The sequence below is a fragment of the Pan troglodytes genome, chromosome 22 (assembly GCF_028858775.2).
Source record: "Pan troglodytes isolate AG18354 chromosome 22, NHGRI_mPanTro3-v2.0_pri, whole genome shotgun sequence".
Lineage (NCBI taxonomy): Eukaryota > Metazoa > Chordata > Mammalia > Primates > Hominidae > Pan > Pan troglodytes.
In genome coordinates this window covers 31,176,224-31,198,655 of record NC_072420.2, presented here as the reverse complement: position 1 = coordinate 31,198,655, position 22,432 = coordinate 31,176,224, and the positions used below count along the sequence as shown (strand labels likewise).

General features: G+C 37.4%; 1 protein-coding gene and 1 long non-coding RNA gene across 2 annotated transcripts in view; one reads left to right on the top strand and one right to left on the bottom strand.

The window, feature by feature from the left end:
- LOC107970211 (uncharacterized) overlaps nucleotides 1-14,490 on the top strand; it is a 30,096-nt gene extending 15,606 nt beyond the window's left edge. The window contains exon 4 of the long non-coding RNA XR_001712597.3: nucleotides 14,428-14,490. This is a non-coding gene — a long non-coding RNA (uncharacterized LOC107970211). The remainder of the gene's footprint in view (nucleotides 1-14,427) is intronic.
- A 2,854-nt stretch (nucleotides 14,491-17,344) lies between these two features.
- Nucleotides 17,345-17,758, bottom strand: LOC112206643 (keratin-associated protein 15-1). The gene is given in 1 exon segment (XM_024352365.1): nucleotides 17,345-17,758. A coding segment is annotated over 1 exon segment (414 nt).
- Between the last annotated feature and the right edge of the window lie 4,674 nt (nucleotides 17,759-22,432).

Below are 22,432 nucleotides of genomic sequence, written 5' to 3'. Positions count from 1 at the left end.
CATTTTAGGAGTAGTATAGAATAATCTGATTCTGATTGGTAGCGAAAATTAACAAAAAGATAAATATCAGACTGATACCAAGATACTCAGTCATAGTAACTGAAATAATCGTTTATATTAATTCCAATAAGGAGATGTAACCATAAGTTCAAATTTTAACAAGCCTGAGATATAAAATTTGAGATATTGATGGCTAACGCATGTGGGAAGGGATGCTTATGACTTAATTACCTGACATTTAGGACTTTTCTTGGAAGAACAGTTAAAATTTCAAATGCAAATTTTTTAATTGCCTGCCAAATTGATAGTGAAAAACAGGAAAGTAGATGGAATCATCTTGGAAGGGAATATTCTTTAAGTAAATGAAAGCCTGCTATTCCATTCTGAGAGATGTCCACATTTGAAGACTGGATAGAAGGAAATAGAAACAGAGAACCTATAGTGAGATGGATGTGGAAAGATCCAGGACGATACCTGGTCAAATAAACACTTCACAAGAAGTTCAAGGGAAAAAGGTTTTAAGTAGGGAGCAGAGAGATAGTCCAATAGCACACAGTTTAGAAAGGAAAGATAAATTTCAGAGTGATGAAAAAAACTATTACGTTTAATAACGAGGGTGGCACTGGTGAAGTCTGAACGAGCACTTCAGTAGAGTGGAAGTGGTGATGGCCAATAGTGTCCGATAATGAAGAACAGTAAACATCAGACCCAGGGGTTATTTGCAGATGACTAGAAGAGTCATTGAGGAGGAAAATGGGAATGGAACAGATAACTAGAATGGAGGCAGAGAAGGGGCTGAAGCAGATTTTAGCAGCTATTTTTTCTTTTTCATTCTTTCTGTGTTCCTATGGCAGACATGTATTTAATTTTACACCAGTTTTAATTTGTTAAAAGTTAATAGGTTTTATTGTGATTATTCTTGAATTTTTTAAACATTCATGGCTGTTTCTCTCCAAATTATTTTATTGAAAAGAAAGGATATTCTGGCTACAGCTGTGGCTATAGCCTTACATGGAGACCTGGTTACATCAATAATTTTGTGTCCTTCTGTCTTAGAAAATGGGGAAAAGGTGCAGCGGGAAGGAAAGTGACTTGCAAATGTATTGAGTTTAAATTAGAATAGTTCTTTAAAAAATATCAGTTGCAGAAATAGTATCTATAAAAAGTGTTGAAAAATACAATGTGAGTTTCTTTAAATAGCCCTTGATTTTTGGCTATAATATATGTTGTAGTCTTTATTTGACTGTGGTTTTAGGTATTTCTGAATATAGCGGTTTCTTACAGGTTTTTTATACACATTGCATGCACTCCCTCACCTAATTGTTTATATAAGCCCAACCCCAAATGAGGTTGTATATTACCAAGAGTACAGATATGACTGCAGTGATAATTCATTTATTCTCTTTATTAATATTTTGAATGATTCAACCATTGTGGCTTTGTTTTTCTTGACTGACTGATTATTTGATTGATTTCAACTCACCAAGTAATCATTAGAATTTCACTAAGCATAAGGCACCATGCTGGATGCTATGGGGGAAAATGAATCTTTTAAGACATGATCCTTGTTTTAAAGAGACTGACAACTTAGGTTATAATAAGACCCAAATATTGCAAAACAGGTTTCAAGAAATAAGTCAGATGCTTAGCACTATTAAGAACAAAAACAAAACAACATCACTTTCTGTCATAATTCATATTTGTAAAGAAAATATGGAATTTTAAGAAAATGAACGTTCTAATATTACTTACCTGATTACATTGTAATGATTTAACTAGATACTACATACGTTTAGCACAGTGTCTGGCACAAGTCATTCTTTTTTTTTTTTTTTTTTTTTTGAGATGGAGTCTCGCTCTGTCGCCCAGGCTGGAATGCAGTGGTGCCATCTCAGCTCACTGCAAGCTCCGCCTCCTGGGTTCGCGCCATTCTCCTGCCTCAGCCTCCCGAGTAGCTGGGACTACTGGTGCCCGCCACCACGCCCGGCTAATTTTTTCTTTTTTTGTATTTTTTACAAAAAAAATACAAAAATAGACGGGGTTTCACTGTGTTAGCCAGGATGGTCTCGATCTCCTGACCTCGTGATCCACCCGCCTCAGCCTCCCAAAGTGCTGGGATTACAGGCGTAAGCCACCGAGCCTAGCCTGGCACAAGTCATTCTTAATGTAAACAAGACTTGGGAAAGTTTCTGAAGTGTGCCAACTCTTCATTTCTTTATGCATTCAGCCAATACGATTAGGGCACAGACTGGAATCATGCTCTGTAGAGGCATTAAGTATTAAGCAGGGGACAAAGCAGACCCTTGTAAAGTATATGTTCTCTATGTTTTCACTTGGATTATCTACGTGGTTTGGGGGGTTGGGCTATATCTTTGTATAGTGAGTGAAAAGAATTTCCCAGACTCACTTTAAATTATGATGCTATTAATTTTTACAAGAGCCTATTTTGTTTTTAGTTAAAATTTAGTAGAGTCAAAGAGAAAGGTCAGGATGAAATACCACAGATAAGAAGGGGACAGAGATGGCCGGGCATGGTGGCTCATGCCTGTAATCCCAGCACTTTGGGAGCCCGAGGCGGGCAGATCACGAGATCAGGAATTCAAGACGAGCCTGACCAACATGGTGAAACCCCGTCTCTACTGAAAACACAAAAATTAGCTGGGCGTGATGGTGTGCACCTGTAATCCCAGATACTTGGGAGGCTGAGGCAGGAGAATCGCTTAAACTCAGGAGGCAGATGTTGCAGTGAGCCGAGATCACGCCACTGCTCTCCAGCCTGGGCAACAGAGTGAGACTCCATCTCAAAAAAACAAAAAGGGGGGACAGAGATGTAACATGAGTTTGACCAGGGCAAACCTGTTATCCAAGTCAGCAGTTCTGTGTACTAAAACCAACACTGGCATGAACACATTAGATTATTATTACTTTAGTGACTAGATCTGATAATGCCACTGGTAAGTTCTCTGAGGTCCGGAAACTTTTCTGTCTTTTTTCACTATGCAGAATGTGCCTGACACATGATGGTTGCTCAAAGTTATTGACACGTTGATTGATTGAGATAGAATTTCTCTCTGACACATTTGCTGTATTGTTCTATGTGCACATCTACTATTTCCTTAATTTGATTCTAAGTGTCTTAATGAAAAGTAGTGTAGATTGTTAATTCTTGGGACTTCCTACAGCACCTTTGAATACATGTGATATGGTTTGGATATTTGTTCCCTCCAAATCTCATGTTGAATGTGATTCCCAGTGTTGGATAGGGGGCCTTGTGGGAGATGTTGGGGTCATGGGGGAGGATCCCTCATGAATGGCTTGGTGCCTTCCTCATAGTAATGAGTTCAGTTGAGAGCTGGTTGTTGGAGCCTAATACTTCCTCCTCTTGCTCTCTTGCTCCTTTCTCTCATGCTCACTCTCCTGCCATGTGTGATGCCTGCTCCCACTTCACCTTCTGCCATGATTGTAAGCTCCCTGCTGCCCTCACCAGAAGCTGGTCAGATGCTGGTGTTATGCTCGTACAGCCTATAGAACCATAAGCCAAAATAAACCTCTTTTCTTTATCAAGTACCCAGCCTCAGGTATTTCTTTATAGCAAAACAGACAAAATAACACAGAGGGGAAGGGACCACAGCCCTCCTGCCCCCAGAATTGTAGATCCATGGGCATCTTGCATCCCAAGTCTGAAAAAGCCATAAGCACTCAGCCCTAACCTGTCAGCAGCCACGCTGGCTATATACCCTGCAAAGCCGTGAAGACAGAGCTGCCCAAGGCCTTGGGAGTCTGTTCCTCACACCAGTGTGCCCAGGACCTGGAGCCAAAGAAGATTATTCTGGAACTTTAAGATTTAATGTCTGCCCTTCTGGGTTACAGACTTGCATGGATGGGGCCTGTTGTCTCTTTCTTTTGGCTGATTTCTCCCTTTTGGAATGGGAATGTTCACCCATTGCCTATACCACCATTTTATCTTGGAAGTAAATAACTTGTTTTTGATCTTACAGGCTTATAGGTGGAAGAAATTTGAGTCTCAGATAAGACTTTAGACTTTGGACTTTTTGCTGAGTTGACGCTAGAAGGAGTTGAGACTTTGGGGACTATTGGAAACAGATGATTGTGTTTTGCAATGTAAGGAGGACAGGCAATTTGGGAGGTTAGGGACAGAATGATATGGTTTGGATGTTTGTCCCCTCCAAATCTCATGTTAAAATGTGATTCCCAAGGTTAGAGGTGGGGCCTGGTGGGAGGTGTTGAGGTCATGGGGGAGGATCCCTTATGAATGGTTTGTTGTCTTTCCATAGTAATGAGTTCAGGTGAGGTTGTTTAAAGGAGTCTGGTATTTCCTCTTCTCACTTTCTTCCTCCCTTCTCTCATGCTCATTTTCCTGCCATGTGCAATGCCTGCTCCCACTTCGCCTTTTGCCATGATTGTCAGCTCCCTGATTCCCTCACCAGAAGCTGAGCAGATGTTGCTGTTATGCTTGTGCAGCCTTCAGAACGATGAGCCTAAGTAAACCTCTTTTCTTTGTAAATTACCCAGTCTCAGGTATTTATGGCAATGCAAATGGACTAATACAACACGTAATATTTTTAAAAGATTTTCAGAAAAGGTGAGTGGCAATTAATTTATAGTGATAAAATCATATCAGAGAATTTTTGAAGAAGTACTTTTTAGGCATACATTTTCTTTTGGTTGCACAAGATGCTTAACCCTGGTACATATTTTATTTCAATGTTTTGGGAGTTAATCAATAAAATTATGTTGAGTCATTCTTTTGATAAAATAAAAGTTATTGTCTAAAAATGAAACATTGTATAAGTTTCATAACATATAAGTGGATATTCCTTATCACCAACTCCCGGAAAAGTTAACTAAATATTAATGCATGTGACATATCACTGCCAGTAATTTGGTCAATGTGATAGATTCACTCAAATCATTTTGTGTAGATGTACATCCACTTATAAGACATACAGGATAAGAATGGGGTTATATATTTTGTCTCAGACCATTTTCTTTCCTTTTGGGGGTGAGGGAGGGGACGGGGTCTCACTCTGTCACCCAGGTTGGAATGCAGTTGTGCAATCGTGGCTCACTGCGCCTTCAACCTCCCAGGCTCAAGCAGTCCTCCTACCTCAGCCTCCTGAGTAGCTGAAACTACAGGTGTGCACCACTACTCCCAGTTAATCTTTAATGTTTTTTATACAGACAGGATCTCACTATGTGGCCTAGGTTTTTCTTGAACTCGTGGCCTCAAGTGATCCTCCCATTTCGGCCTCCCAAAGTGCTGGGATTACAGGCATGAGCCACCTCACCTGACCCCAGACCACTTTCTAAAGGAGAATTCACCAAAACCATATTTTCCAATACCTGGCCTGATGGTTGTTATTCTGGAAACTTTATCTAAGTCCTTGAGGCTTCCTTGGCCTCAGCATCTCTCCTTCAGTCTTCCTGTCCAAGCCACTTCCTCTATTCTCTTCCTAGTACCTTTTGAGGTAGTTCCCAATTCCACAATGACTGCCACAATTCTTTCTGCAAGGCCACTGTCTACCAGTGCTGTGTTCAGTCCCAGTAGAGCCAGCCAAGATTTTTCTCCCTCTCCCATTCTTGCCACAGAAGTTACATCAGATTTACAATTCCAGCAATGGTAAATTTCATGCTCTGGGCAGAAAATCTCCTGAATTTTCATCTTTGAGTCATGATCTAGTTTGTGACATCTCACTGTGTGGAAAAGCTGATCATCTTGCTACTGTATTGATTCATAAGGATCTAGAACCAACTGCTATATTTAAGGAACTTTTCATCCAATGCGTTGGTACACTTAGGGACATTTTTCACTTCTAAATATTAGTAACTTACCAATTCCCTACTTGGTAGGGAATATATGTCATAATTCCCTAATTATGACATATGAAAAATGTCATAATTCAATATCTTTGCAAAAAGAGTAACTATTTTTATGACATAATAGATAGCATTCATAAGATAATTTGTGCGAATGAAATAACCATATAAACTGTAAAGAACTGTGATGGATATCTTTAATCCCAGCACTTTGGGAGTCTGAAGCAGGAGGATCACTTGAGCCCAGAAGTTTGAGACCAACTAGGCAACATAGTGAGACTCCATCTCAACAACAACAAAAAATTAAATTGAAAATAAAAATACTAGCTGGGGGTGGTGGCACATGACTGTTGTCTCAGCTACTCAGGAGGCTGAAGTAGGAGGATTGGTTGAGCCCAGGAGTTTGAGGCCTCAGTGAGTTGTAATTGTGCCATAAACTTGAGTGATAGAGTGAGACTGTGTCAAAAAAATGAAATAAATTTTTTAAAAAATTGACTGTAAAGCACTATATAAAGATTAAACTTTGTTAAGATCATAGGAAGAATTCAAACTCGAATATCTACTTGATTGATATTCTTTCTGGATCCCAAAATGTAAGTTGATATATGATGTGTTATTTTTTAAAACATTGATTTAAACTTGCATCAATGTATTTTCCTAATTTCAATTAATCTCCTTTAGGGCAGACTCTAATTTTGTCTTCAATTATCTTTCAGTCCACAGTTTGCAATTTTATCTGATAAAAAATGTGTAGGTACTTAAGATTTCTTCTGTGAGCATCTAGTGACCTGATAGTTGAACCACGGTTTAATGGGAACTTTGTTCCACTTACTGAGAAAGAGAGTGGAGTTTTTAATAAAGGAATGAATTTTTTGTGTGATAAGGTCAAACAGCACATGGAATTAGCCACCTTAGTAACTCCCATGTGGGTAATCTCTACCTCAAATGTCTTCAAAATGTGAAACTTGTACTATTGGTCACAAAATCTATTTGTTGATGGTGATCAGTATTTCTTTTAGTGAGAAATAATAGAATAGAATGGACTGAAATGGGATGGTATGAGATAAAATAGAAATTATTAGAGTCATCGAATGTTTGGGCTTTCTGAGAAAGATGAGAGAAGTTCTGAAGTAAAAGTATTTTTCAGTGTGAGTCCTGGTCACATAAATTTGAAAGCTTCTGCTTTATAGAAACTGCACTGGCACCCGTTGTTCTAATAACAAAGCGGAGTGTCGGAGAGGGTGTGCATATTCTTCAAGTAGAGCTGGTCGTGGATACAGTTTTGAAAGCTCACATAGAAGGGAAAGTAACAACATTCCCATGCAAAGCGTCCATTTTAATTTTACAGCACTTGGAAAGAATTTTCTTCTAGAGCTAGAGAAAGCCTATTCTAAAACACTTAAGCATATGAGGATCATCTTTCTTTCTACTACTCTATTTTTTAAACTGTCATGTAAGGTTTTTGAGGGTAAGAACTATATCTTTTCATCCTTTTTTTCTCTCTCTCTCTCTCTCTATTGCCTGGGCGGGAGTGCAGTGGCACGATCTCGGCTCACTGTAACCTCCGCCTCCTGGGCTCAAGCGATTCTCCTGCCTCAGCCTCCCGAGTAGCTGGGACTACAGGTGCCTACCACCATGCCTGGCTAATTTTTCTGTTTTTAGTAGAGACAGGGTTTCACCTTATTGTCCAGGCTGGCCTCGAACTCCTGACCTGGTGATCCACCTGCCTCTACCTCCCGAAGTGCTGGGATTACAGGCGTGAGCCACTGTGCCCGGTCGTCTTTTCATCTTTTTAAACCCAAAGCCAGCACAGTAACTACCACAAGATGATATTCCATAAATATTGACTATTGACAGAACGAATTTTTATGTTTTAGGACATATAAATTAAAATGACTGAAAATAATAGTGAGGATGCCCTAACATTTTTGTAGGCCTTCCATTATATTTATATATTATATCTAAGTATTAAAGAAGATAAATATATATAAAGATTATATATTTATAAATATTAATATAAATATATTTATATTTATAAATATATATTTATATATTACATATAAAATATATAATATATATTATATATATTTTATATATTACATATAAAATATATATAATATATATTATATATTTATATACATATTTATCTTCTTTAATACTTACAGTAATTCTGCCAAATAGATGATTTTATTCCATTGTAAAAATGAAAAAAATTGAGGTCATTGAAGGTCATGAGCTCATATGTCAGAAAAATCATTCCTGATAACTCAGTTTACAAGCGAAAAAAAAATTAAGTAGGTTTCTTAAGAAGAATGTGTAGAAACTGAGAGAAGGGATTTTAAGTCACCCTTTCATAATTCACCTCAGAGGATACTAAACATTCTTGTCTCTCAATAAGTACATCTTTTTCTTCTGTTTTTTGTTTGTTTGTTTATTTGTTTATACTTAGTCTTAATGATTTTATAAAATGTATTTTGAGTGGGAACATATTTTAATTTTTAACAGAGCTGATGTTAATGAAATTCGATAAATAAAATGGTTATATACATCACAGAATTAAAACATATATAGTTGTGTGCACCCATTGAAATAGAGTATATCTTTGCAGGATGGGGGCAATGGACAAAGTAAATACATTCTAAGTCTTCACAATAGAATTTGTACAAAATTGGGATATAAACAATGATATTTAAAGAAATAAAATGGATTTTCAATCAATGACCCGAGCCTCATATCGGCCTGGTACTATGATCTTTAACAATTTAGAATGTATCATTACAGAATTTCATTACTCTCTTTCAATATGCAGAATATTCTGAGCATGACATATAAAGGAGCAAAATTAAAATGTTCCATATCCTTAACTTTATGCTGGTGTTCCTTGTGTTTCTTCTAACGTTATGTAAAATCCAATTACTTAAGTCAATATCAAAATAGCTAGAAATCTCTGCCTGGTGGTTGTGAAAATGTAGCGGCTAAATGGCTATTGAGAGTGCATTGTGTCATATGCAAGAAAGCCTGCTCTATACTTACTTCTGCAGGAATCACTTTTGTTTTTATGTAGAGGTGTCAACATTTAAGTCGAGCCTCTCTTCAATTACATGAACGTTGTTCAACTCTCCACACTATTTCTTTCATATCACTGTTCTTCCATTTGTGCTCCACTGGCTCCAGTAAATACCCTTAGATACTTCATCGTGGGTGCCGTTAGCTCCTCTAAGAATATTTTTCAACATTCATCCTGCCTCTTACCAGGCTATGTAAAAAAAACTTGTAGAAATGTAATTCACTGTCAATAGAACAGATCCCTAACACCTGAATACTATGTTAGCAAGATCTTTGAAAAAGTAATGCTCAATATTTGTTTGATTTAAAAAGCTTAGAAAGTTTGACTGAGGAAAACAGGTACTTTATTACCCAGGAGATTGGGACAGTTTACTATGATGAGGATGAATGTTCTTTTATTTGTATTTATTTTTACCTCTTGCATAACGGTGATATAGCCCAAAATATATAGAGGGAGTTTTAAAAACGGACATGAGTTGACAAGACACTACTGGCTTGCTGTTTGATTTTGGACAAATAAACTTTATTTTACCTCAGATGTCATATTATGTATATAAACAAATCAAATACCCAACACATCTCCTTGTGTTGTTTTATGGATTATTAAAATATATTGCTACAGCATGTATATTGTTTTTTAAAAGCCCATGACATTTTGACTACCGCTTTTGAAAATAACCTAAAAGTGAAAAGGTGAATGACTCCAATTTTCAAAATTAAATTTTATTTTTGTCTACAATAATGGTTTTTTAATGTTGTGATCTTGTTTCCATAGAACAATCAAAGCCTAGCAATATAAGTTGGTAGTAGAGGTGATACATTCTTTGAAGTATCTTTTATCCCTTTATACACAAAGATACCTGAAACTGTCAATAAGAAACACCTGCTGCTTCTGGGATGGAACATTCATCTCTTCTAAGAGGATTCTTTCATCTGCACAAGGTTTCCTCTTTCTATCAAAAAGTATATAGTAAGCATGACCTATGTGCTTACAATGACATACACATCGGAAACACTGGAGAATACTAAGTTGGTGTTATGTGGATCAGGACAAGATATAAAGCCAGTTTTCTACACTTAATAAATAATTTATATCAAAAGTACTGCATTTCCTTGAAAGAAGAATAAATCACTTGCTAACCTTTTATTAAATGATACTCTGTAGGTAACAAATTATGTAGAAGATACAATCCTTGTCTAAGGGCTCCTTCCAGGCAAGTTGGAAAAATTCAGAAAATAGGATATAGCTTTCAAACTAAAAAATATTTCTAATATTTTCTTAGCCAGAAGGATTTCAAATAATACAACATGAACAAAGTGAATTGCAAATATTATCTCAAATAAAATATTGCCTAAAACAGTCAAATAAAAGAGCTCATTTTAAAATCTGCCCAAATAGTAAATTACATTTAGATGACAGATGGAAATTCTGAAATGATTAGTTAGAAATTTCCAGTGATCTCCTGTTTCTTATGTAATATTATATAAGTTTGTTAGTATGGTATCTTGTGACCAGTAACCTTTCTAGTTGAAGCTCCAGCTGTTGTCCTCATGCACTCTGTGCATCAGAATCCTCACCTCTGCTTGAATACTGCTTTGTAAGTTTTACCTGTGATGTTCCTTTTCTGTGATCTTACGCTGTCATCTAAATCTATGATCCTTTAGGTCCCAAGTCAAGCCTTATCTTTTCTGGGAAAAGTCCTCCAATCTTTATTGCTTTTCTCATAAGATTATATCAGTGTATTAGTCAAAGTTCTCCAGAGAAACAGAATCAATAGGATCTCTTAGTGGACAGAGAGAGAGAGAGAGAGAGAGAGAGAGAGAGAGAGATAATTGTCACTGTAGTAACTAAAGCTTTCATAAAAATGTCTGTGCATATTCACAGTCATGACTTTTCTGCTAATGAGTCCTCCACACTCCCCAGTGTAGCTCTGCTAAGAAGGCAACACTAGCCCAACTGTGCACAAGAAGCATATTAGAGCAGAAGGCAATGTTCAGAGAATTTGTTTCCAAAAATTGTTTAAATCTAGTTTACCATCTTATGTTATTTCTGGCCATCACATTCCTCATGTTTGTTTTATTTCTTTGTTACTCTTTTTTAAAAAATCTTCTTTTATCATTCTCTACCTTTCTGCTTTGTTTCCTGCACTTTAACAAAGTATTTGCTCTTTTTGCAATTTCCATAAATCTTGGCATTATTGACAGTTGGGTAGCATACTTCTTCGCTAGGTTTGCACCATCCTGAGTATTGTAAGATGCTTAGCAACATCCCTGGGCCTCTTCCCATTAGATGCCAGTAGCAGCCACCAGTTCATGACAACCAAAAATGTCGCCAGACATTGCCCTGTGTCTCCCGGGGGCAAAATTATTTTTTGTATAGAACCACTGCTTTAGATGGGTATTTTAGAAATGAACTGTGTGGGATAGTTCTGAACTGTGGATGCTAGACCCCATTTGGAATGTGGATAGCACAATATGGATGCAATATTATATTACTCCATGAATGAATAAAGTGTTATGGATGACTGCTGAATCAGTATATTTATACTTTCTAAATCTAAAATAATGGTGAGCTACCCACTTAGCAAGTATTTTTCTGCTATAGCATATGGACATAATAGCTTTGATTGTGTTTACCTTATAATGACCTGTTCAATTGTAATTAGAGAAAAATGATGACATTATTGTGACAAGCTTCTAAAATGCTTACGTTGTCTCTTGAGATCACACCCGCTCATGATCATCATAAACTAAGAGATAATGGTAAGAATTAGATTGTCTCTTCACTATATTTCAAATAATCAAGACCAATTGCTAGAATATAAGTTCTGTTTTATTATCTCTTGGGCCTTCCAAGATCTTTCTTCAATTTGTATGACTCATTCTATGTGCTCTACAACAGAGAACTCAGCTCTTTTAGTTTCTACCAGCAGTGGTAAAATGGACTGTGAACTGTGTTTCTTCATTCTGAAGCTTTGTAGCTGATATCACAGGCTTTACCCTTCGTCCCAACATTTCAATTTAGTTCATCATATGAGCATTTTACTATGAACCTCTTCAGCTGTTTCTACCAAATATTTCATGGTGAAAATCACCTACTCAAAGAGTTGATATTTCAAGTACAAGAAAGCAAATTCATTTAAATAAGTGTTTATTTGGACCTGCCTTGTGCCACGGTTTATGCTAGGTCCTGGAGGATGTAATTGAAAATAACACACATATCAACAGAATTATACACGAACTGTAGTTTTAGTTAAAATGATTGTGATAGTTAATATTTTGTGTCAACTTGACTGAATCAGAGGATGCCCAGGTATCTGGTAAAACATTTCCGGATGTATCTGTGACAGTGTTTCTGGATGAGATTAGCATTTAAATCAATGGATTCAGTAGACTGCCTTTTCCAACCTGGATAAGCTTCATCCCATCTATCGAGGGCCATAATAGAACAAACGGCAGAGGAAGGAGGAATTTGCCCCTTTTTCTTTTTGCCTGGCCACTTGAGCTGACACATAAGTATTTTCCTGCTCTTATACTGGGATTTATACTATCAGCTTCCCAGATTTTCAGTCCCTTGGACTCAGACTGGAATTACACCAACAGCTCTCCTGGGTCTTCAACTTACAAATGCAGACTGTGGGAATTCCCAGCCTCCAATTCCTCATATTCTCTCTCTCTCTCTCCATCTCTCTTTCTCACTAATTATTCCAGAGAGATCATACTGATTTTGTTTCTCTGGAGAACCTGACTAATGCAGAACCTGAGGTGATCATTAAGGACTAACCCTGTTGGGGAAGTGCAAGGCCGTAGCAATGGAGCATGGAAGTGCAGCAAGCAAAATGCAATGCAATGCTGTGCGATGTGTTAGTGGCCCTGAGTATCACTTCATAATGAGGTATAAGGCAAGCCACTTGGCAGGCATGCTTGTTAAACATTGCCAACTTCTCTGGAGGGGTTGCAAAGAAAAAATACACCTCAAAGTAATTGATGGGATAGGGAGGAAAGGGGAAACTTGTCTTTTCCTGTTCTAGCATCTCCTGTTATCACTGATCAGGTTCACTGTAAGGGTAATTCAACCACATTTCCGGTTGAAGCATGTTTTGGGGAAGCACTCGGGAAGTCAGACTCCATACTCCATCCAGGTGTAGTATTTCATCAAACTCTGAAAGTGCTGGGGGAACCCTGAGTAGAGGGCCCATTGGCTAAGAAAGTGAGAGAAAGAAGGCTGTGGTGGTGAACAACTTCTATGACCTAACAAGATCATTGGAAAATCCTGAAAGTATTTATACATAGATAAAAATAAATACACAAAATATATTTGCAATAAATTGGTTTACATATATAGGGACAAGTGTATTACCTTCATAATGTCAAAAAATCTATTAAAATCATTTCTGTGCCTGATTAGTTTTCTTTAACTACCAAGTCATACCTTTAAAAATGTGAATTCTATTTCTAATTTTAAAGTTAAACAACAGATACCTTAAAAATTAATCAATACAACATTCTCACTTAACAAATAAGGAAACTGAGGCTCAAGGAGATAAGATAATTTGCCCAAGTTTACATAAGGAATGATGGATTCAGCTCTAGAAGTTGTCTCTAGGCTGCCAATTCAATATTCTATTCTCTCTTCATCTTTCTACATAATTGAAAAGAGTTGCTTTTTCATTGAAACACAGACAGCTGACTTAATGGTCCTTCAGAAATGGCAAAACAGAGGGAATCTGGAACTCAGGTAGTCAGATATTTTCTTCTGCATCTTAGGCTATGAGTATCTTCCCTTGAGCCAAAGCTAAAGGTATGAGGCAAGTTTCTGGACAAAATAACATGTTGTAGATGACACCAGTCAGAAAAGCAAAGGATCTTTCACAGATTGGAGTGTAAATAGGAGACATCCCTTTAGGGAAATACTGAGATAAACATTTGACAATGTGGCTATGAGCTTCAGTGCTCTGTAAGTACAGAATGGCAAAATCTGTTCATCAATTTCCTCCCTAATTCGTTAACTAGCCATTTATCATGTCAGAGAAATATAAAAAGTTAATAAGACAATCTCCTAGTTATGAGCACATGTTCCAGAGGTAAACCAAATGTGGTTGCAGCCTCCATCACTTGGCCGCATTGTTTTGCTGGAAAGTTTATTTAACCTGCCTGTGCCGCAATTTCTTCATCTGTAAAATGGAGGTTATACTAGAACTTGCATTACAGCATTGATTGGAGATTAAATGATTCACACTGTGCACTTGCTATATAATAATAAATACTGGATATTATTCATATTATTATAATTTGTGAAACCTAGAAGGAGTTCTGTTTATTCATCACAAAACTCAACACTCTCAGTCAAATGCAAAAACTTTGAGAATCTGTGAAACATTTTGTTGATGTTCGTTCACTTCAAATTTTAAAAGAACACAGTAGCCATTTATTCTGATGTTGAGGCTCCAGTTGATGCTACAAAGTGTAGATGAAGCCAAAGAAAAGAAGTGAGAAGAATTAACTGATGTACCTTTATTATAGTTACCAGAAATTGGAGCATTATGGTAACAATTTTGAAGCAAGTTCCATCATGTTAAAGCAAAGGTTGGTAAACTTTTTTATTTTTTTCTGAAAGGGGCTGGATGGTGAATATTTAAGGCCTTAAGGGACATATGGTCTCTGTCTGAACCACTTAACTCTTCCACTGTAGCATGAAAGTCAGAATAGACCATATGTAAATGGATGCTTGTGGCTGTGTTCCGATCAATTTCATATATAGAAACAGGTAGTAGCTGGATTTGGCCCACCAGCCATCATTTTTCAACTCCTGATCTAGAAGAAAAGCTCTGTAGAAAATCATTTATTCTGTGACAGTATGGTTATATTCACCATGATTCTTTATTTGTGAATATCCAGGGTATTTCATATAGGAGTGTAGTTACTCATGTCACTTTCTCATTATTGAGCTTATATAATGAGTTTTCTTTTATCTTTATGTAAAATAATTTTACAGGGTGCTTTTCACATAAGTCACAAATTTGGTAGAGTCCCCAAAGCTGAGGGCAAATATTGGTAAATGACAATAAATCCCAGTCCTAGTCACATCCCCATGATTAGAGATGGCCTTGACAGCTTTACAGCTTTCCTGAGCCTTATACCCCTTAAGTGCAATTTAGACATTCATAAGAGAACGAGGTTTACTCTGAAATAAGTTTTATTCTTGTGGGATAATACTACCCATGTGACACACAAAGAGAAATACATATATCCCTGGCTTCCCTCTCTTTGGGAAGGGAGAGAAGGTGATGAGGCCCATTCATAGACAGTGTGGTGGCTGGCTAGAATGACAGAAGGTAGTCTCATTCTCTATAATAAGAATGTTTTATATTATAGGAACTCAACAAATGTTTGTTCAATGAATCCCTAACTGAAAATAACATTTTCTAAAGCAATTATATGATCAAATGCTCTATGATGGGATATAAATCTCTCAAGACATGAGATGTCATGTTTCAACTCCTCTCTCAACTCTGTTTTCTTTCCAGAAAAAAAAAAGAAGAAGAAACACATAAAGCTAAGAAAACAAGCTTACCTAATGAAAATAGTAATAAGTACAGGATGCATTTACTAAAAGTGTCACACTAATAAAAGAAAATGACATGTCTCTGGAATTGTTTGCCCACCAAGAAGACAAGGCAGAAAATTGAGTATTTCTGTATCTCCTGGAGTTTTGAGACTAGACTAGCATACTCTTAAAGCAGTGAGCCATTAGAATTAGCTGGGTGGAAGACACCTGCTCTAGGACCAAATCACTTTCATGGGCAGTGCTGTGAGTGTGTGTTTCCTATGGGCCAAGAGGGCCACCTCCAGGACAAATGGATTCTAGCAGAAGAAAGCTGGCTGGGATGGAGCCCTAGCAGGAGGGAACTCGGGATGAGGATTCAGGGAGAAGTCATGGAAGGGTGTGCTAACTCTGTCAGGCAATATTCAGTTCAGGGATTCCAGGGAGAACGGGCTGGGGTGGGAATAAGATGGTTTCTAGAAAACACACCAAAGTCTCCACTAGGAAAAGAACCAATATTCAGACATCTGTGGTGTCTTAGTTCCCTCTGTCGTTCACTGAGGCTAGACATACACCACAGTAGTATGGCTCTCCCAGACCTCTCCAACTACCTCCCCATTATCTATCACTGGCATTTTCACGAATAAATCTTTTTTATATTTAATCCCATTTGGCAGCTGCTTTTCAAGGGACTGCAATGGACACAATAGATCAGTAAGATTTGTTCTTCTAAAATTAAGTGTAACTTATTTACTCTATTTTCAATAATGGGTTTATATTATTTTCTCTGAGTGTTTTTGAAGTTCTTCTTTGTGTTCCCACTGAATCTTGTCTTCACCCTATTATTCCATTTGCCACATAATTGTATTTGTGGGAACTTCTTGAAGCAGAGAATTTGTGTCTTTGTTCAGCATAATGCTTGGTATATAAAAGGACCTCAATAAATTTTTTTTCAATGAAAGACTAAAACAAAATTTTCTGAAGCAAATATATAAAAAATGCACTTATGAGGGGATTTAAATCTCTTGAAACATGTGATAGGTTATATATTTAAATTTTCTTTGCACTTTGTTTTCTATTCAACAAAATATCAATAAAACATATGAAACAAACAAAAAGTGTACCTAATGAAGACAGTTGAAGATATGGGATGAATTCACTAAATGTATCATTTTTACTTATTTATTTATTTATTTTTGACACAGAGTCCCACTTTGTTGCCCAGGCTGGAGTGTAGTGGCATGATCTCAGCTGACTACAACCTCCGTCTCTCAGATTCAAGTGATTCTCCTGCCTCAGCCTCCTGAGTAGCTGGGATTACAGGTGCACACCAGGCCTTGCTAATTTTTGTATTTTTAGTAGAAATGGGTTTTCACTGTGTTGGCCGGGATGGCCTCAAACTCTTGACCTAAAGTGATCCGCCAGCCTCGGTCTCCCAAAGTGCTGGGATTACAGGTGTGAGCCATCATGCCTAGCCTAAGTGTATTGTATTAACGAAATAAAATGGAATGCCAGAATTAATGCCAAAGAAATAAGCTTATTTAAAATATTATAACTATTTGAAATATATTTGAGTGGAAGAGTTCTGGGAAAATAATGAGAGAAGGATTTTAGAAAGATGATAACAGAAATGATCCTGAGCATTGGCACAAAAATTGAAATTCAAGATATATCTCCTGTCAGATTTAGGAAGGGTCCTAGGTCAAGATTAATTTGTCCGTGTTCAATCATATACTTCCAAGAGGGCTAGGATGCTGAGTCCTACTGATGTAGATGGTCAACAATCACAGATATTGGACAGGCTGAGTGTTGCAGTTCCATAAAGTACAGAAATAATCATGAGAGAATGGAGAATATTCAGTAAGTTGATCCAAAAAGGCAAGACCCAAAGGCTGGTTAGTAACAAGTTGCCTGGAAATTCCTGGATGAAAAGGTAGTTGGGTGGTAGGAGCTGGACCCACAGTCCAGAGATTGGAAGGCAGTGCTTCCACAACCAAGAGATCCAAGGCCAGTGTTTCCACATCCAAGGGATCTTATGTAGTTAGTCTGGCGGGGACTGCAGAAGATGGAATTCTTTGGGCAGTAGCAGGATGTCTAATAGGATCTGGCCAAAGTGCAGGATGTCTGGCAGCTGGTGGGCTCACAGTAGGTCTCCTGACAGCCATTGTAGAGAAAGGAGCCCAGTTGGCAGGTATTTGGAGAATAGATGGCATTGCTGGGGTAGAACGAAATATAAGTGGAAACTGGATACCTCAGGTAACTTCCAAAACAGCAGGAGGAGAAGTTTCCAGAGCTGCAGTTGTAAGACATGTTAACAGGAGTTCTGAGCTCAGGTGATTTGCAGTGAGGAGCGTGTGTGTGTGAATGTTACCTTCTATACTGGACACTGACATACTCTAGCAATAGGTGTAGTCACAAGTGCCCATTCTAATGAGAACACTTAATTAGGCTGCAGTCAAAATGAAATATATTAACACTCAAAGAATTTTTTTTATGAACGCAGACTTCTACATGAAAGAATTTCATTAGTTTTTCAAAGCAATTGTTCATGAAACAAAAATGCCATTTCTCATTCATCTTGCTTAGGTAGAATGAAAACCACCATAATTTTACCTATAAGATTGACGCTTCAAAGGTTTGGGCGGAGGCTCACACTTGTAATTCCAGCACTTTGGGAGGCCAAGGCAGGCATATCACGAGGTCAGGAGTTCGAGACCAGCCTGACCAACATGGTGAAACTCCGTCTCTACTAAAAATACAAAAATTAGCCGGGCATGGTGGTGGGCGGCTGTAATCCCAGCTACTCAGGAGGCTGAGGCAGGAGAATTGCTTGAACACGGGAGGCGGAGGTTGCAGTGAGCCGAGATTGTACCACTGCACTCCAGCCTGGGAGACAGAGCAAGATTCCGTCTCAAAAACAAACAAACAAACAAAGAAACAAAAAAACAAAGAAAAAAAACTTGATGCTTCATTCATCCTGTCCTTCTAGAAATTGGATCAAACGGCTAAGACACTGAGAGTTCTGGTATTTGTAAAGATCTGAAAAATACCTTGTAATCTGGAAGGGACTTTGATCTTGCTCCAATTTTATAAATTCAATTGAGAACAGAAAAAAAATTTCAATATCTATTCCTTCTTTCAATTCTTTGAACCATTAGAAGAAATAACCCAATAATAATCCTTATTTGGTAGACATGCTAAATGAGTGCCTAACATATTTAAGTTTAGATTTCTTATAACACAAGTAGGTAAGTCACTCTTGTGCACATGAAGATTTAAGAATGAAGGGTGAAATTTTTGAACGAGTGCTTTGAAGTTTACATTGTAAAACTACTAAAGAAATCCCTTACTCAAAGGTTGATTTGCTTCTTCATAGAAGTCATCAATAAGTTTGATTATAAAAAAACGTTTATCCCCATAAGGTATAAGTAATTTTTGGTCATGTTGATGTTACTGAGAGGAAAATAATAAGCACTATAAGTAAAATGTAAATCGTTAATCTTTTCCTTTCTTTTCTCTCAGAGGGTGACATTTGTACTAGAGAGGGAAAAGAAAAGCAAGAAATGAGGAAAATGTCTATCCCATGTAGTATTCACAGAAAGATAAAATATGTAAAGAATTCATAGTAACAAATGACTTTATAAATTGAAATAAAGGGGTGGGAAGGATACATGATGATAATGTGTAATTGAGAGTGAATGCCTTTGTGACCTCTGATGTATCAGCTGACATATATATTCTGCCTAGAGTACTAGAGTAATGAGGATTTTTCTGGATTCGCTCAGAAAGTTCATCAGAGCAAACTGTAAATAGATATACGGCACAGATGCAGGAAATGCCTTAACCTGTGGGAATGGGCAAACCTCTTAAGACATCCATCTTCAGAACTGATGTATTCTACAATGGAAGTGAACTGAGACTCCCTTCTATGAAGAATTAGGATTACTAGGTAAAAGTTTTAGGGGAAGATTCAGCTAAAAATCTAAAATGAGTTGCTCTTGCAATTAATGATATTTCCATACTGAGGGCCCTGGGAAAATCTAATTAGGATGTTGTAAGTGGAATTCCAATCTGACAGGAGGCTGGAGATAATTGCTCAACTTCCTTCCAAATTGTAGACTTTATAAGTCTAAACTTTTGAGGAGACAAATTGATCTCCAATCATGTTTCCTTTATTAGGTAACATAGTTTGTTCTGTGTTTCTGGAATAAACAATTCTTATTTATTAGGCTTCTCAATTATTAATAGCCAAAAAGCATTCTAGTAGATTCCAAATCTTCCTGTTGTGTTTGTCAATAAAATATTGAATATCAAAATAGCCACACAAATATTTAGCCCGCCTAAATTGAAGTTGCTTTCTTGTTTTAATGTCATCCATTCCTATATAAGCAATTTCAGTAGAAGAATACTCTGAGGGATCAGATATTAAGTAATGTCGCACATTCTTTTCTCAAAGTATGGATTTTTTTTGCATTCAACTACTTTCGTTCAGAAGTGGAATGGAAACTTTTTTCTAAAAATGAGCAAATCAAACAACACAGAAACCACAGCAAGATAAATCTCAATCTCTCCTCTTCCTCAAGATATCAGTCTCATTACACCATTACATCAAGGTGAAATACAAGTCACAGGACAAGAGAAAATATGACCATTATTTTAGAAGTGTTGTAATACCTGTCAGAAACACCTGAAAATAATTTACGTCAAAGTCATGTATGTTATTTTTGAGGCAAAGGAAGAATCTTCCTAAGATGCTCCCTTTGTCTCACCATTTCAAAGCAGTTACTTTATAAACTTTCTTTAAAACAGGAATGTTTTCCAGATTCTGGGGAATTCTTTTAGTGGGAAACACTGACTCTGATTAGAGGTAGAAATACACTAGGCATCTTTGACCCATGATCTGTTTTTATTTTTAATGCTTTTTCAGCATCTTAGATGAATAATCTCGACCATTCCAAAATACATAAAGCAATTTATTATTTTTAATTCACTCAACAGTAAACACACACCCAAGGAAAGAAAAGCTAAGATTGGCTCCTAATAGTCTGCATACAGTTTTAAACAGGAGCACAGAAAATAAGGGAATCTCAGTTAATATTTCGTTAAAGCTGTTCCAGTTGAAGTTTGATTTTTAAAAAGACATTATATCTTGCATATCACCATTGCTGCTTTCTGATGACATTCTTCATTAAGTTAGCTTGCTACTTTGCGGTGACAGTGAATGTATGTTTCTGTTTGAAAGAAATGACTATGAATAGATTGGTTAGCTGGCAACTTTGTGCACCAGATGGCAACAATTTTGAGACAGATTGTGAAACGGGTATCAATTATTTTTAATTAAGGCAGCTTCCCTCAGCCCAGACACTGTCTACCTCTAAAGCGATTCTCTGAGTTATCTGAAGAGTGACCTTTGGTAAGGGAAGATGAGTAATAGCTTTAAAGAGTCAACACTATTAACTGAATCCCAAGGCACAAACATTACTGCACTTCCTAGCTGTAAAATCACAATAAATACATATGTCTGACTATGATTATCTTTTTAATTCATTTAAAGTTGGCAGGTAACCTATTTTATGTGCCATGTGGACAACACACCCAATGTTAAGGGCATATAAGTCCCCAGGTCCAAGAAGTGACATTCAAAGTCACAACCTTGTCATTGTAAGTCAACTCTCTCCTACAACTGCTACTCTGGAAACTTCTCCTCCCGCCCTGTGGGGCATAACTGCGCTACCCAGGCTTCTCTTGTGGCTCTTCCTACCCCAGCAAACTGGTCTACAGCACTGACCTCTGCTCTCCCAGCACCTGCCAGCTGGGCTCTTCTCTCTACAGGGGCCGTCAGGAGACCTGCTGGGAGCTCCGCAGGTGCCAGACATCCTGTGTAGTGTCCAGCACCTGCCAGATCTCCTGCTATTGCCCCAGAACCTCTGCAGGCCCTGTCAGATGACTTACTCTGGATCTCTGGGCTTTGGATCCAGGGGCTTTCAATCTTTTGGCTGTGGCTCTCCATCCCTGGGCTTTGTATCCAGTGTATTCCAATCCATGGGTTATTGTCCCAATGCTTTCACATCCCTAAATTATAGACCCAACTTTTACCACCCAACCTTCTATTCTTCTAGTAGCTGCCAGTCTGCTTCTTACCATCCAGCCTGTGAATATGACTTTTAGTAATTATGTTTGAGGAACCAGAAACTTAAACACAATACCTACTGTGTCCATATCCATATATCCATACCGTCTATTGCTCTCCTATCCTATCATTTGCCTACGAATTTGATTTCTACTGTTACCCATGATAGATGAGGAATAATCTGAATTCCAGTAACTAGAAAATATTCACTGGAGCAAGATGTCAAAACTGCTTATTTATAATTATATAGACATGCAATATCAAAGCACACTTCTCTTACTGTATCTCCTAGTTATTTCCCCTAGAGTAGTTGCTTTAAATTTTACAAAGTGAAGAACGTAAGTTTAAATAAAACTGGGTAACATTACATGTGCATATCTGCTTTAATATTCTTTGCTTACTTTTTGTCTTAAAAACTACTAAATATCTGGCTAGGTTTTTCTGTGTTTTCTACTAAAGACACTTGCGCACGAATGTTCATTGTAGCATGATTCAGAATAGCGAAGATGTGGAATCAAGATAAATGGCCATCAATGACAGATTGAATAAAGAAAATGTGGTACATATATACCATGAAATACTATGTAGCCATAAAAAAAGAACGAGATCGTATCTTTTGTGGGAACATGGATGGAGCTAGAGGCTATTCTCCTTGGCAAACTAACATAGAAACAGAAAACCAAATAGTGCATGTTCTCAATTACAAGAGGGAGCTAAATGATGAGAACACATGAACACACAGAAGGAAACAACAGACACTGGAGTCTACTTGAGGGAGGAGGGCGAGAAGAAGAAGAGAAACAGAAAAGATAACTACTGGGTACTGGGCTTAATACCTGGGTGATGATATAATC